The 16,077-nt window shown below is 37.4% G+C and overlaps 1 protein-coding gene across 6 annotated transcripts in view; it reads left to right on the top strand.

The window, feature by feature from the left end:
* ASAP1 (ArfGAP with SH3 domain, ankyrin repeat and PH domain 1) overlaps positions 1-15,424 on the top strand; it is a 123,030-nt gene extending 107,606 nt beyond the window's left edge. For all 6 annotated transcript variants that reach the window (XM_036379018.2, XM_036379016.2, XM_054517434.1 and 3 more), the window contains 5 exons: positions 1,992-2,058; positions 4,067-4,125; positions 6,463-6,965; positions 10,739-10,861; positions 12,769-15,424. In XM_036379018.2, the coding sequence (XP_036234911.1) occupies positions 1,992-2,058; positions 4,067-4,125; positions 6,463-6,965; positions 10,739-10,861; positions 12,769-12,843 (827 nt within the window). In that variant the 3' untranslated portion in view covers positions 12,844-15,424. The remainder of the gene's footprint in view (positions 1-1,991; positions 2,059-4,066; positions 4,126-6,462; positions 6,966-10,738; positions 10,862-12,768) is intronic.
* The last annotated feature ends 653 nt before the right edge of the window (positions 15,425-16,077 follow it).

The raw sequence follows: 16,077 nt of genomic DNA, 5'->3' as shown, positions 1-16,077 counted from the left end.
TCTCTATTCTAGTACAAACACACAATTGCTAGCCTAAAATAAAAAAAATTGCTAGACTAAAAGCACCATTTTTCTTAGCAAATTGAGTTAAATTTAGTAAATCATGGAGTACTCATGTGTGATTTAATCTAGGATTCAACATGAAGAAAAGTACAGAGTCCAATGAAAAGCAAAGGCTTTTTCTCAAGGAATAAAAATAATGGAATCTTTTCAGTTCTCTACTTCTCAGAGGTCTGGGATATGGAAAAAAAAAATGTTTCCTATGTTGTGGAGTCCAACAGTCCCTGTACTTTTTCAGAAGTAGTTCAGACATTTTTAAGAGCTTGGACTTTAAATATGTAAAAAATCCCAAGTATTTAAGTCCAAAGCAGCACCTAAAGTACCATATACAAGAATACTGTATAATGTAGCACTGTTAGGATGAAAGGTGTGATAGGATTAGATGCTAAGCAGGTGTCAACTTTGCCTTAAACAAATTAGGCAACAGATAAAGGAAGAAGAAAATATGGGAAAGGTGCAGGTGTGCAGTTGAAGAAGCCTGTAGCAGTAAAGCACCTTGTCAGAGCAGGCCAGAGAAGAATATGGCTTTTCCTGTCTCTTCACTGCTTTTCAGGCCAAGCTAAACCTCAGTGGATGGAAGAGGGGCCTCTTGTCCCCATTTTTCTTAGCTGAAATCTGTACAAAAGCTTGTTTCAAAGTCCATTTGTATTTTTAAGCAAGCATGAAATTTTGTGTTTATAAAAGAGGGAGTTTCTTCTATCTGCCTTTGTGGTTTTTTGCTTAGGGATACTGTCAGATGTTCACTGCTTTTACTTTCAGAAGCTTTCTTCTGGATTGTTATATTTCTTGCTATGTGGAATTTCAGCATTTGTCTTCTAATCTGTGCATTAATTGAAGTTTCAAGCAGTGCAATCCTTAGCTTATGTCTAAGCAAATTGAGTTACTATTCAAAGATGTTCTAAAAATGTCATTTGGATTATTTTGTATTTCCATAGCAACCATGAGATATTTTTCCTTTCTTTATCCATAGGATCTACATGTTTGCTGTTTTACCTTAGTTCCTTTTTTGCACCACTTTTAAGCACAAACATATTTTTAGCAAGGCACAGCATGAGCCTTTTCTGCTGTTTCATTTAGACATCAATGTGCCAAGAATGGTATTTAGAAAAATGTGTCATTCTTTTGAATGAGAAGTATTTTGTGTTCTTGGATCATTAAATGTCACTTTGCATCTATTTCAATGACAAAATTTACTAATGGTTGTTGAAGCTGGTTCTGAGATTGACGTGCTGTAAAAGGAGAGGCAAAGGGGATGAAAAGGCACTAAGCCAAGAGTTGCTGTCCTTATACCTTGAAAATGGTGACTGCCCATGAAGAGAAGCTTTCTGCTGGAGGAGTCCAGAGTGCTTGGGTTTGGATTTTGCTGCCTTTTGACAGAATTCTGTATACCCAGGATCTTCTCCTTACCAATGGCTAAAATGCAGATTACGGGAACATACAAACTTGGTCACTAAATCAGTAAAGGCTGTTCTTTGCATAGGATAAAATACCAATCTTTACAAATTTAATGTTTTGTGAGTAAAATCACATGCATGGTGGTTTAAAAAAGATGTGCCTCACGGTGCAAAATGTAAACATCAGTGAAAAATGAATCTGATGTATCTCCTTCTATGCAGAGAAAATTGAAACACTATTTCAAAACAAATGCCCTACAGCAATGTCATTCAATCTTCCCTTGCCAGGAGATGAGAGCTACCAGTGAGTCGTTTTAAAATATGTTATATGAAAGGTCATCTTGGATTATTTTGGTCCCTCCTGGCTTTTCAGCTACAAAATTATTAATAAAGAATAAATTTATAAGTTGTCTTTTAGATATGTTGTATAGAACATGCATAGAGGAATACATGTTTTGCTTTAAATTTCACCTTCTGCTGATTATAGTTATCCTAATGGATTTTTTTTGTTTTTAATTGTCCTTTTTTTCACCTCAGGTAATGATTTGGGCCCACCTTCAACTAAGGCTGCAAACAAGTTTGAGGGGATGTCTCAGCAGTCAAGGTAAAATCTGCATATATGAAGGCAAAGATGAAAATTTAAATAAACATAACTAATTTTTAAATTAGAAAAGAAAAGCCTTTCATAGGAAATAAAATCCTAGCTATGTTTCTTATTAGTTTCCTGCATGCCCTGCTAGCATACAAATACTTTGGCTGCCCTCAGCCTCCTACGCCGTCCCTCGCTGTCCGTGCACAATCCATCCTTTGAGCAGGATGGACAGAACACCCTGTGCCCAGATCTCTCTGCTGCTCCTACAGAAGTGCTCTCCCAGCTGGGGAATGCTGCCTCAGACCACGGTCCAGCAGGACAAAAGTTTTATTTTCATGTCTCCTGGCATTTCATTTTATCTGCTTTGGTGTGAGGTGTCCTGCCTGGAGCAGCAGTGTCACTCTGGGTACAGGCTGCCATCGAAGATGGCTCTGTGAGATAGAGTTCATCTCAGTCTTCCAGTTTAGCTGTTTTCCACTCTGTCAGGCTCCTGTGCTGCCTGTCTGCAGTAACACAAACTGCTTTTAGCTCATAGTTCATCAGCTCTGTCCATTACAAGTGTCTTTTTTCAATAGCTGGAGCAGTAAGGACAGCCATACATTGCTGTCACTTATGCTACTCCTCTGTCTGTGCTGTGATTTTAAAGTCCTGAGGTTCAGAGCATGGTAATTCCAAAAAGCACCTGCCTCTGGCACACAGCCTTGCATGACCACCAGGGTGTGGGGTGGGCTGTGGCTGGGGAGGGATGTGTAGCCTCAGACAGGGCACAGCAGATGTGTAGGAAGAGTTTCTGGACATCCCCAGACTGATCTGCCTTGCCAGGATAGGGAGGGGACCTGTTGGAGGTAGCACAGCTGCTTCTCATATTTACTGAATCCATCCAGCTGGCACTGGGCATTCAGGGGGAAGGTGGAAGTGTTCCACAGAGAGCTGGGCCCATCCTAGATTCTTGTCAGACAAGGGTAAAAGTGTGCTCCTTGTACTCCATGGCATTAGAGAGAGGCTGAGGTAGGAGCTGGGCTTTGAGGATCTTCATGGGCCCCTTCCAATTCAGGATATTCTATGATTCTGTGATTTATTGAATCAAGATTGAGCTTGGCTGTTCTTTCAGTTTCATGTCGTGATGTATTTTTGCTATTTAAAAAACAACTAGAAATTAAAAGTGTTTCATCATGCTCACTTTGAAACGTTGGCTGCAGAGACAAGAATTAAGGCAGTTGATGCAGAAGAGTCTCTGCTCTGTTGAACATACATTGGCAGCTTTCTCCTCATTTTTCTTTTTTTCTTGTTTTTTGAATCATTATTTTGAGCTGATACTGATTTTTCAGTATTGTTTGATTTTTATGCCTTAAATCAACTTGCTTTTTTCTCCTCTTCCACATTCCTTTTCTATAAAAGTGACTTTAGGTGTGGTTTTAAAGGAAAAACTTTGATGGCAATAGCTAATATATGTGTAATCCAGGTTGACAGAGTAAAGCATGTTGTTTTCCCTTAATCATCAGTATTTCCTGGGAGTAGCAGAGACTTTGTCTCCTCCTGCAGCAGAGAGTGTGTGTGATACAATAGCACACATGTGCAGGAGGCTACAAGGCATAGGCTCAGGCCTGGAAAGCTTCACTGACATGAAGCACAGATTATGTTTTGTATGTTTCAGTATAATTATTTTGAAGAACAAATTTTTCTTAAGGTTCAGGATCTGCCCACAGAGTTGGTCTTTCAGCTTCACCTATTTTCAGAGTACATTTTGCATGTACCTTAGTTCATAGAGTATGTCTGCCCCATAGCACTGAAGCTGTGTAGGGTTTGTATGTCTTTTTCTCTGAAAAAAAACCCAGTTAATTCTAAACAATGCTTCAAGTTTTGGGATTTATCCACAGACCAATGATTATACAAAAGAGGCAAAATAAATGTGGATTTTTTGGGGGGAGTTTTTATTTATGGATATGTAAAGGGAGAAAAAGAGAAATAAGTATGTTTTATAATAGTTGTAAGCACTAATAATTCACATCTGTTGATTTAGCACTGGGACTGCAAAGACTGCACTTGGCCCTAGAGTTCTTCCCAAACTACCTCAGAAAGGTAAGAAACCTCTTTGTGGCTATTCTCATAATGGAATCTTTTAAATGTGGGTGAAAGTAGGTACTTGTTTTAAATATATGGATCTTTTCAGCAGAAATTTTATTTCTAAAATGCCACAAACCATGAAAGCTTCACAAAACTGAAAGGATTTTGGAAGATGGGGAAGGCTTTTATTAAACTGAAAAAAATACACCTAGGGAGGAAAGAAATAAATCATGAACTACTTGAAGCTGGAAGAGACCTCGGGAGGTCCAGTGGTCCAGTCCAGCACTCGGAGCAGGGCCAGCTTTCTGCCATGAGAGCAGGTTCCTCAAGGCCATGTCCAGTCACATTTTGAGCATCTCCATGAATGACTTCTCTGGGCTTCTGTTTCTATCCTAGACCATTCTCATTGGTAGTTTTGTTTTTTTTAACTATTATCTCCAAGTCCCATTTCTTGATAGCTTGGAGCAAACTGTATCTGTGCCATGCTCTGGCAGTCAGGGCTGTGGTCAGTGCAACTGCTTGGGAAAGAATCAGGTGCTGTTACATTCTCATTTATACATCAGTGACAAGCTGAGGCCATCATCCCAGGAGCACCTTTCTTTTAGAAATGTTCTTTCCTAGTCTCTTTAAACTCACCCTGCAGGTTTGATTGTTGTTTTGGTTTGGTTTTTTTTTTGAGTTGTGGCAGCAGTTGACTATAGTCTGAAGTAGGTCTGCTTTCTACTTTATTCTGTCTGAATACAGAATCCATCAAAAATACATTATATCTGTCTGAGTGGATGATCACAATAGAGCCTGAAGATCAGGAAATGCTGCTTGTCCAAAATTCTGAAGCCAGATATCTGAAATTTAGAGTGCAAATAATTTTGTAACAGAAAAAGCACATGTTAATTTTTAACTTTGTTAAGTTACAATTATTCTGAAATGTTATCTTTTGAAAGAGACAGCAATGATGCACTAGGGTGGCACTGTGAAGGAAGTCAACACTTCCTTGATTTAAAATGATTTAGGTGAAAATTTAAGAAGGGCTAAATCAAAGCACTTTGATAAGGGCTGCTATCAGGGTTTTTCATATCATCTACTTAAGTCTCAAACCCATGTGGAAGATCAGTGTGTACATTTGCTGTGAGGTAAGCCAAGGGCACAGCCATAGACAGGGATCAACATGGACTTTTTTTCTTTTTTTTAAAACGAGACATCTGATAGTAATTATACAATTTCTTTCATGGAAACTATGCAAATGGGTTTAGTTTGGGGTGTTTTGTTGGTGAGGTGTTTTTTTTGTTTGTTTGTTTGGTGGGGGGGTATGGTTGGTGGGGTTTTTTTTATTGGTTTGGTTTTTTGGGGATTTTTAGGGCTTTTTTTTGGTATAAGTACCCATAAAAATATTGTTTAATGTGTTATTGAAGTGGGTGATATCCAAAGGGAGTGAGGGCACTTTTTTGGCTGGTAGAATATGATACTAAAGCAGTGCTGAATGCAATAGGAAATTGTTCCTTCTAGTTAAAATGTGTTGCTTTCATCACAGGTTGTAAATTTTTTCTCTCTTGTTCCCCTTCATCTGTTTTAACATTAGGGCTGTTTGGTTTAGAAGGTTTTGGGTTAGGGAATTTTTGTTTTTTGAGGTAGACTTCAGTTGAGTTTTCTTAGGGAGCTTAGCAGTAAAATCAATAGATGACACTGGGAAAAAGAACTATTTGAAAATCTAGTTTCAATTTCCTTCCATCAAATCTGCAAAATACACATTTTAAAACTTTCATCTTTACTAAATTGTAAATATATACAATAATTCGTTTTTTCTTAGTTTTAGTGGGAATGTCTATAGTACAGTGTGTTCTATACACTGCATAGATAGATACATGTGCTCACTCTCTCTCTTCTGGGAGATTTTACAGGTAGTAATCCTGAGAGTTAGGTGGTTTTTTTGTATGAAATTGAACTGTATATGTGAATAATTGTGATTAAAAATAAATTTTGTTACAATCATGTCAATTGATCTGTAGGTGATTTTGCAAAGTCTTTTATTATATGTCATATTTTTGGTTTGGTTCCAAAAAGTGATTCACTTTATTTCATTTGAAGCAAATAATCTATGAATTGACATCTAATACCTGTTGGAATAAGCACTGCTGGCCTCCAGGAGGAGCAATCAAATGAGACCTCAGAGAATGAGGGTTATGTGAAGTTGTATTATCCTGCTTTTGTCATAGACTAGGAAGACTTATGGGCATTTATGGGGCTCAGTGACCATGTGGTCACTGACACAATTGCAGTTCTGATATATGCCTAACTTCTTTAATATTAAAATACTAAGATTATGAATCCTAAGACTGTTTTGCTTTTTTGTTTCAGTGGCACTAAGAAAAATAGAAACCAGTCATCATCTTTCAATAGATAAATCCCATCAGCACATGGAAATGTTTCAGAAGCCCTCACTGTCCATCGATATACCACAGAAACCACAGCCTGGAGACCTGCCCCCAAAGCCTCTGCCTCTGGAATTAACTCAGAAACCTCAAGTGGGAGATTTACCCCCAAAGCCTGGAGAACTACCCCCAAAGCCTCAGCTAGGAGACTTGCCACCAAAACCACAGCTTGGAGACTTACCTCCAAAGCCACAAGTGAAGGACCTTCCTCCAAAACCTCAGCTAGGAGAGCTCTTGGCTAAAACTCAAGGTGGGGAAGCAGCACCGAAGGCTCAGCCCTCAGAGGCAAATCAAAAATCTCACTCCATAGATCTTTCTCCAAACGTACAATCCAGAGATACCGTCCAAAGGCAAGCATCTGAAGAGTCTAATGACATAACACACACCCTGCCAGAAACCCCTGTGCCACTCCCCAGGAAAATAAATATGGTAGGTATTACTCCAGCTCCGTGGGAGTATCCATGGAAGGCTTTGAAGTTACTGTAGGACTTTCTGTGCACCCTTGAGCTGTGCACTCAAAGCAACATAAAGCTATGGGCTGGGGAATAGCTCATAGAGGGGCTCTTTTTGTGCCCCAAAGCAGCTTCAGCAGGTGTTGGGGTTTTCAAGGCCTCCTGCATGCTCAAACAAATACTTGCAGCATAAAACAATAACCTTGGGAGCATGACAATGTATTTGAGATTTGTTGGGATTTATGTATTTATTATATCTATGCCAATCACAGCTGTGAATGAATTGATGGTTTTCTCTGTTGCCTTTGCTCACGGGTCTGTGTGCCTTAGATTGGTAGAATGTTTATATATTTGACTTAGTAAGCTCTAAGAAGGGATGTTAGCACCTGTTGTCAGTAGGTGCAAAATTTAAAGTCAACTGTGGCAATATAGTAAATGTCCCTGTTGTGAGTATTTAATGTTGATAATGGTTGAGGTTAGGTTCAGATGCATTGATGAAGTGGGAAAATTGACATTGCTGCATGGTGTGTAGTAGTAGATATGGAACTTTAACTTGATTCCAACCCCCATTTATCTTGCTGTTCATCTTTCTAACCAGTACAATTTCCAGCAGAGGATTCTTAATGCCTATGTAGATTGAGATAACTATGAAACTCCAGAGCTCTCTTAAGATTTTCATCATGAGGGATACATCAAAAGGGAGATGGCTTTGTTTGCCAAATTGGCTATGCAAAGCACTTCTGTAAAAAGGAAATAAGACTTCATCCCAGTGAAATAGTGAAAGCAGAGGGTGAGTTTCTGCCTTGTGCTTTGTGAGGAAGAGCCCTGTGGAACCATCATTCTGCTTGGCTTCTGGCATGGACTTGCCTGTAAGCTCCTGTCTGAACTGAGCACAACAGAGTTGTTGCTCAGGCTTCCTGAGTATTCTGGAATTTAAATATTACAGGGATCAGGTAAACAAATGTTTGTTTACTTTTGTACTTTAAGATATAAGCAGGCAAATGATGCTGGCCATTCTCAGCTACTTGTCATTTTATTAAAGAAAAAAAGAAAGCAAATAATGGATTACCTGTTTAGTTTGGTTACTTTTGGCTTTTTTAAAGCTGTCACCCTACTTTATACAGAAAAAATCTGAGGAAAGGTTCTTTGTTCTCTAAACTCAGCCATTTTCATAGCTGCAGTAAATTAAATAATTCCACTGTTGTGCAGTTGTAGAAGCTATTCTATATCTTCCCAGTGTATGTATATAGTATATATATATATATATATATATATATATATATATGTCACCAGGTTTTTGCACATCTTTACATGCACACTTGTATCTCTTCATGTCCAATGCAAACTTTTTTGCTGGAGTGATAATGGCAAGAATTCCTCTGAAATGTATCTTGCCTCCATTTTCATCCTCTGGCTGATGAAGTGCTTCATCCCAGTGAGCAGTGAGAACCATGCCAGAAGCCACGGTACTTGTGGGCACCTCTCTCTTGGGCTTGACTATCTAGTCACTTAGCAGAGAAGCATAGGTTTTTTTAATTGGTTTTAGAAAATTACCTGTCCAGAAATATAATTTAAAAATTCCAATGCTGATAATTTATAAAGGTTTGAAAGGATATTTTTAGAGAAACAAAACTTGCACTGAGTCCTCCTGAAATCACACTGAGCACTTGAGCATTCTTTTGTGTGTGTGGTGGTTTCTATAAATGAGACAAAATACTCATTTTTAAAGGGAAAAAAAAAAAGGTGTTGAATGTAAATAAGAGCATGGTTGGATTATTAATGATCACAGCATCTCATTGCTGTTCAGTTTTAAGCACAAAATCTCTTGGTAATAAGCACTTGTTGGGTACAGGGAATCAGTCGGTGGTGGGTATTTGTTTTTTAGTTGCAGATTACATTTCCTGGAATTGTTTCCATTTCTTTACACAACAATGCCACAAACTGTTCTGGAACATGAACAAAATATGTTCTGGAACATATGTGCTCTCTACATATCCATCCTTTCTTATACCTTTCCATGATTAAATAGACCTTAAGCTTGAATGCTGCTTTTTGCTGCTCTCCATGAAAGGAGTAAAATGTTAAAATCTGATGGAACTAGAATAATTATCATAATTTCTCATGTGCTTTTACAAGCTGAGTTCCATACAGTTTTCTAAGTGTAGAGGAATGTGAATTTCTTTGTTCTTTTTATTGAACAAGACAATTTTTACCTTGCAGAAGTAGTTGCTTCCCATCATCACTGGAGGATTGACTGGGAGGGAATGCTCTTGGCTTGTAAAGGTTCTCTAGAGTTGAAAGCTGGAACTGTCCCCAAGCACCCATTCCTATTGCATTCCAGTCCCTAGTGCTAGATGAGATTTTGTTTAAATTATATTAACATATTTTTAAGAAAAGAGAGAGCATTCTTTGAAGTGACTTCTCACTGCAGCAAACCTTTGCTGTAGAAAAAACCCTTGATCTCATATGATCTTCAGGTATTTCTCTTCATTTGCCTTGGGTATGGGTTTCTTTTTTTTTTTTAGTTTTATGTTGTGTTAACTGCTTTCTCTCTTAAATCCCCCTGTAATTATTATTTTTCTGTACCTTGGGTTTAGTGTGAGTGCTTTTTTCAGTGTGTCTGTTCTGCTGTTGAGCTGCAGGGATTTTTTTTTTTGCCAAAACATGGAGGAATTTCAAATGGGTAGGTAACAGCAAAAGAGAAGACTCCCTAGGAAATTTCCTCTGTGAAGTTAGTTTTGGCTCAAATTCCTCTAAACCTGCTGACTTTTCCTTTCATAGCCCTTCTGCTTCTCATCTCCTTCTGCTCTTGGGTTTTTGCATTCTTGTAATCTGATTACTTCTGTTAAAAGAAGTAACTGTAGGTTTTGAAGAGGTGTGGGTATGAAAATACAGGAATATAAAGTAGCAAGAGTGTTTTGCTGTGAACATTGCTTACTTACTCTATTTGGAAATAATTTAAGTCATCTTCTCTTCCATAAGAAACATATGTTTGGGGAGGAGTCCATGGCTGAGGCTTTTTTCATATGAATTAGCAGTATGCAGCAAAGTATGACCTAGAAAATACTTGGACTCAGAATGGTAGAGCTGTGAGAATATCTAGTGTGAATTATCATCAGAAAATAGTACTGCCATCTGACATTAAAGTAATTTTAGTAAGTAATTGCTGACATTTGGATGGAAAAATCTCTAAAAAAATAATTTCCAGTCCTGTAAGCAGATTTAAAATCAAAGAATCCTGTATTTTTGCACTAGATCCAAAATCAAAACTGTAAGGAATACTGGGATTCCAATGCAGCATTTTCCTCAGTCCTTAGCTCTCTTGGAACATTTAGAGGAGACTGAATTTAATTTTCTGTTCATGGTAGGTTTATTGTGGAAGTATGTATTAAAGGAGAAAGAGGGTGTTTGCAGAATAGAACAATATAAAGACACTATTTAAATTTTCTTCACCAGAGGAAACAGAGGTTACTTTAGCCCTCTTAAGGGCCACATGTTAAGCACTACACATTGCGTTCTGCTGGGAGTTCTGAATCTTAAGGAAAATAAAAACTTACACCTGTGTAGATAAATTTTTATTTATTTTTTAATATCCTTGTTGAAGGAGTTTTTGGATTTCTATATTCCTAGTTGCAGGGAAAGTAGTTGATAGTCTTCACTTTCTTATAAAACAAAACACAACTAAAAGGCAAAAATCATTTTTTTCTCTATTTCTCATGTGCTTCATCTCAAATTTCATTCTGTTTTTAGGGGAAAAACAAAGTTAGGCGAGTGAAGACCATTTATGACTGTCAGGCAGATAATGATGATGAACTCACATTTGTTGAAGGAGAAGTAATTATTGTAACTGGTGAAGAGGACCAAGAGTGGTGGGTATGTATCTTTCCCTTTTACAGTTCCACATAACTTTATGACTTTTATGGGAAAGCCTCTTTTTATTTTTGTTTGTAGGTGTTGGGTTTTGTTTTTGTTTTGCTTTGATTTTTGTTTGGTTTCTTTTTGCCTGAGCTGACAGCCAGCCCTTAAACTTCCATTAGAGAAAACCCCTTTTATCTGGGAGGGAGAGTCTTTTAGAACCAGCCCCACTAGGTTTAGCTTTATTGCTGGCTCATACAGCACATGTTTACCCATGTCCCTCTCTGTAATTCACACAGCCTTTCATTAAGTGAAGAAGTGGTGATTCTTACTCCATGTAAGAAACTTATACCCTCCATGAAAATGAGATGTGTAACTATCTTTAGTTCACCCAAAATATTAAGTTATACCTACAGAGATTGCTGGAAAGCTAAAGAATAGTTTGCAATTGATGCTAAAAGCTGGTGGTTTTCTTCTTAAATGACAGACAGATAACATTTTGTTTCTCTTCTTCCCTCTCATGTCCCTTGTTTCATACCATACTCCCCCTATCATGGACTGCATATTGTTCAAGTGCTAACACCAGGCTTTTCTCAACCCCATGTGAAGGCTCCAGCCTTTCTTGACAATCCAGATCATGTCCCTAAAGCCCTGCTACATCATATTTCCCTGCCAAAGAATTATTACTGGGGACAATGAGACAGATTTCATTTGACTAAAACAAATTCTAATTGCAATGCTGCCTGTGATATCCTAATCTAAGGACAGCACAACCTTTGCTGTTTTGTTTCCAGCTATGTTTTCCTCTCACTCATCATTTAAATGTGGAAGATTTTCAACTGAAAAGCTGATATCAAAAGTGCCCAGTGAAAAGTGTCTGTGTTGCCCATATCACATAGTCCCTGATTACTGCTGCATTCCCTGCTGGATCTGTTTTGTGAAGTGGCTTTTTAAGCCCCTTGGGGACATGCCCAGCAAGTTCCATGAAGCACCCCAGTCTGAATGTTTCTGAGAAGGGAAACAAGGCCTGTTGACTCATATGCTTCAAAACTTTGGCTCTCCAAGAGGAAATGGCCAGCCCTGTATGTTTCCCCTTCCCATTTTGTAAGCTTGTGGAAGAGGAAGGAAGGTACACCATTATTCTGAAAGCAGTGAGCAGCATTGTAGCAGGGTGAGAAGAGTGTTATGTGGTCAGTCAGGGCTGCTGCTCCAGTGCTATTCAACAGTTATTTATAATTATGTATTTTATCATGGACAGTTCATATAAAATATTCCATTATTTTTAATGTCTTTTAATAAGTTTATTAGCTATTTCTAAATAAATAATCATTATGGAAAAGATGTAGGTGGCTGTAGCTGAAGGAAACTTAATCAGACAACACTGTGATTTGTTATAAACACTAGTATGCACCTAAATCATTAGGTATCATACTAATTCAATGAGAAAACAGCTGGGCTTTTATCACCTTAAGTGAAACATGCAGATTATCATAACTTCACAAATATAGCAGACAATTCCCTTCAGTGAAGTGTTCAGGATTTATTCACTTAACTAAGATAAGTGGTTTTCAGAGATGTTACTGAAAATCAGCCTATCAGACAGAAGAAACTCAGGCTTCTGTTTTGATGAGATTCTTGAAATTCAGTGATGTATGTAAGTTTCCTTAAAAAAAAAATGAGTTTTGTTCTCTTTAGATTTAATTGGCTTAATTTCTTTTATTTATAATTTGCTTGTGCAATTTCATTTTGTTCCTTTACACAAATTTAAATGTTAACTAATGTCTGCTTCAGACTGTCCAAGAGATGGTAGAGGCTCTGTGAGCAGTTCTGGTACTTTTGAATGAACGCAGGCTGTGAAGTCTGTTTGTACAATGCACATCTATATATGTATATGTATGTATGTACCTTCTTCTCCTGTGTTGCAGATTGGCCACATCGAAGGACAGCCAGAGAGGAAAGGGGTCTTTCCAGTGTCCTTTGTGCACATTCTGTCAGACTAGTCAAAACAAACAAATCCTAAACTTGAGCATTGCACATTCTTCATGCAAGACGGGCTTTTTAGCAAAAGCGAACGCTGCTGCCTCCCTGTAATCCTGTGCACAATTGTATATATAGCTGCTGTTACAAATTAAGAGTTCATTTAAGTTTCACCTCATGAGGTTGAATTTTATGTATTGTAAATATACTGTGTTATTCTGCCTTTGCCAGTATTATGGTAGCCTTGGAACCTGGCACGCCTTATCGGGTTTGTTGAAGCCATCCTGGGCATTTAGCACTTCCATCTCTGTCCGTGCTGTCCCACGTGTGGACTGCCAGCTTTCCAACATAGGTGGTCTCTGTCACCCACGTAACTGTACAGAAATGACTGTTCCTAATAACCTGGTATTCTCAATATACAATTAGCAGAAAGTTAGAATGAGTGAATGGTTTTGGACAATTTAAAGATCAGTCTGCAGTTCATAAGTGTATGCAGTTTACAGCTATGAAACCCACTTCGATATTTATTTAATATAGTGCTCAGTTAAGTGTAATTATGAAGACAAATATTCACTGACTTTACAGATAACAGTAATGTTTTACAGTGTGCATACAGCATTTCATGTTTATATTATGTGGACCTATGCCAAACTGTGATTGCAGTTCCCCTGTGATATTACCTCACTATAAAAAGTTACAAATTTATTTCATTTGAAAACTTACTTTAATGAAAATTAGTCATATTGTTCTTTAGTAGATATGTGTGAAATTTGCTGGTTTCTTTCACTGAATTCTTAGTAACCAAGGACTTCTAGCAAATGTTAACTGTTGACATTGTGCATGCATTTAGATGCTTACTTGAAACCTGCCTTTGTACAAAAGTAGTACTGTAGTCATATAGCTACATTTGAGGAAAAGAACATTTTAACTTAATTGCTATTCAGGTTAATGTGAGCTTGCAACAGTATTTGTTTATAGCTAAATTGGCTCTTTGAAAAATGATTTTGTGGATTTTTTTCCTCTGTCTTCAACCTTGCTAAAAGTTAGTTACCTAAAATAATTTTTTAAGTGGTGATATAAAGATAAATTTAAATTATTTTTAATGCTCTAAAAAGTGGAAGCTAAGATGACCTCTTGTGCATTTGATCAGGCTGGTAATGACTGATCTCTCAAGGAAAAGGCTGGTTTTCATGGAGTTCACCAAGCTGGAGCATGTAATGGTCATAACCCAGAGCATGAAGTAACAGACATACCGTCACAAAACTAATTTCTAAGAAAATCTTTGGAAGGCTGCATTTGACCTGAGGTTTTTTGAAAGTTGGTATAAAGTTGCATTGCCAGAAAACACTTCAATGTATTACTGGAAACTTTAATTTCCTGTGTCACTTTCAACATAATTTTTAATCTTTTGAAACATCATGCGGTTGTGTTTTTCCCATGGTTTGTCTGTAGCGGGTTCCATGACTTTCATATGTAGTTTTGTATTACTTGCTTTAAATGTTATTTTGGCTTCAGTATCTAGTGCTGCTATTTCAAAGCAGATTGTCTTGGCTGCATGGAAAGATTTTCATTTCATAAAAGCATATCTCAGACTTTCTGAGGACTTTCATTTCTAATACAGTTTTACAAGACTGTAGTCAGTGAATATTTAATTCTGTTTGTGGTTAATTTAGAAACAAATATCTGTCTAAATCCCACATGAAAAAAAAATGCAAAACATTTATCAACTATTAATGGTTTTATCATTTATTTTAAAAAATTAATTAAAAAAAATATGCAATGAGTGAGAGAGCCTGCTGGCATCTAATCTTCAGTATTACCAGCTCCAGTATTTCAGACTTTATTCTGTTTTTATGGAAAGGAAGTCAGGTTTAGCATTTATTTAGCATTCCATTTTATCCATTACTACAATGTTTTAAGTTGCATTAAAGAACAAAACCTATTCACTTTTGTGGTCAATTGTATTTTTAAGTGATCTTGAAATAAACTGATAAATGCAAATCATATAAAGAAAACCTAGGCATGTAAAATTATGTAGAGTCAAATGTCTATTCTTTTCTACGCTCTTTAAAATAGTATACATATGCATTTTATAAAATTAAATTAGTTCCATAAGGAACAATAGTTCTGTTTATTCTGGCTTATTGTGGGTCATAAGAATCTGAAAATGTATGATATTGATTGAGTTTAAGTACAGTATTATATTTGAACTCAATGAGCCACTGTCTGCAATTTTGTATATGACATAGTATTTGGAAAGTCTAAATCTTTATGGAAAATTAGCTGATAAAGGGTTGGGGGGAGGGGCAGGGGAAGGTGCCCCCAGAGGGGGAAGTTTGCTCTGCAGATGATGTCTTATTTACTGTTGAACAACAGTTGCTATTTATTTTTTTATTACATAGTACATCAACGTGTACAGAAATCAGATCTGGTCATGCCACTAGTTAAAATCTTGACTTCTCATTGAATGTTAAGGTAAAACATCAGTACACATGTCTATTCACATGTATTTAATGTGACAGTTTTTGAGTACTGTATGTGTTAATTTCTACTTTTTTAATATTTAAAATTGCTTTTAAATAAATGTATTCAGTTGATCCCAGACATCTGAACAAGGCCCTTTTTGTCAACTGGAATATCTTGTAGGGAGAAAGTCTGGATTCCAAACAGGTAGAACTAAGACACTTGAAATGTTTTCTCTTTAATATAAAGCACTCCTTATAAAATGCAATTAAATGTGTATCTCTTTAACAGCTGTTAAATATGGATGCAATTGCCTTTTTCTGGAAAACTTCACTTACTAAAGCTAGCATCAAACCACTTGTTTTGTGCATGAGTTTGGATTGCTTTCGCTCTGGCCTCAGCAGGCTCTGTGGGCTCCCAGCCCCTCTGTGTTGTTTCCACAACAGCAGACTGTGGCAGGGGCTGAAGGAGCCATTCACAAACCCTGTCCCTGGGCAGGAGCTCCCAGCAGCTCTCACACCAACTAGAGCAGTACTAATCTTTCCTGGATGGAGTGACTTCTTTGCTGAGAATTTCAGGCCTGACCCAGCTTGCAGAGGTTATTTTTTCCCCATCCCTGACTCAGTTCTTGGATGTTTCTCATTTAAGATCCATTCCTGTCAAAGCTACTCCAAAATGAACAAGTCACTTGAAATTGCTAGAAAGCAACGAGAACATCCTTTAGCCAGAGGAAAAGCTGGAGTGTGGAGCTATCAGACCTGGTTTGTATCAAGAGCAGTAACTGCCACAGCACA

Source organism: Molothrus ater, chromosome 1 (assembly GCF_012460135.2).
Source record: "Molothrus ater isolate BHLD 08-10-18 breed brown headed cowbird chromosome 1, BPBGC_Mater_1.1, whole genome shotgun sequence".
Taxonomy (NCBI): Eukaryota; Metazoa; Chordata; class Aves; order Passeriformes; family Icteridae; genus Molothrus; species Molothrus ater.
The sequence above is the reverse complement of the archived record's forward strand: the minus strand, read 5'-3'. Positions and strand labels throughout refer to the sequence as shown.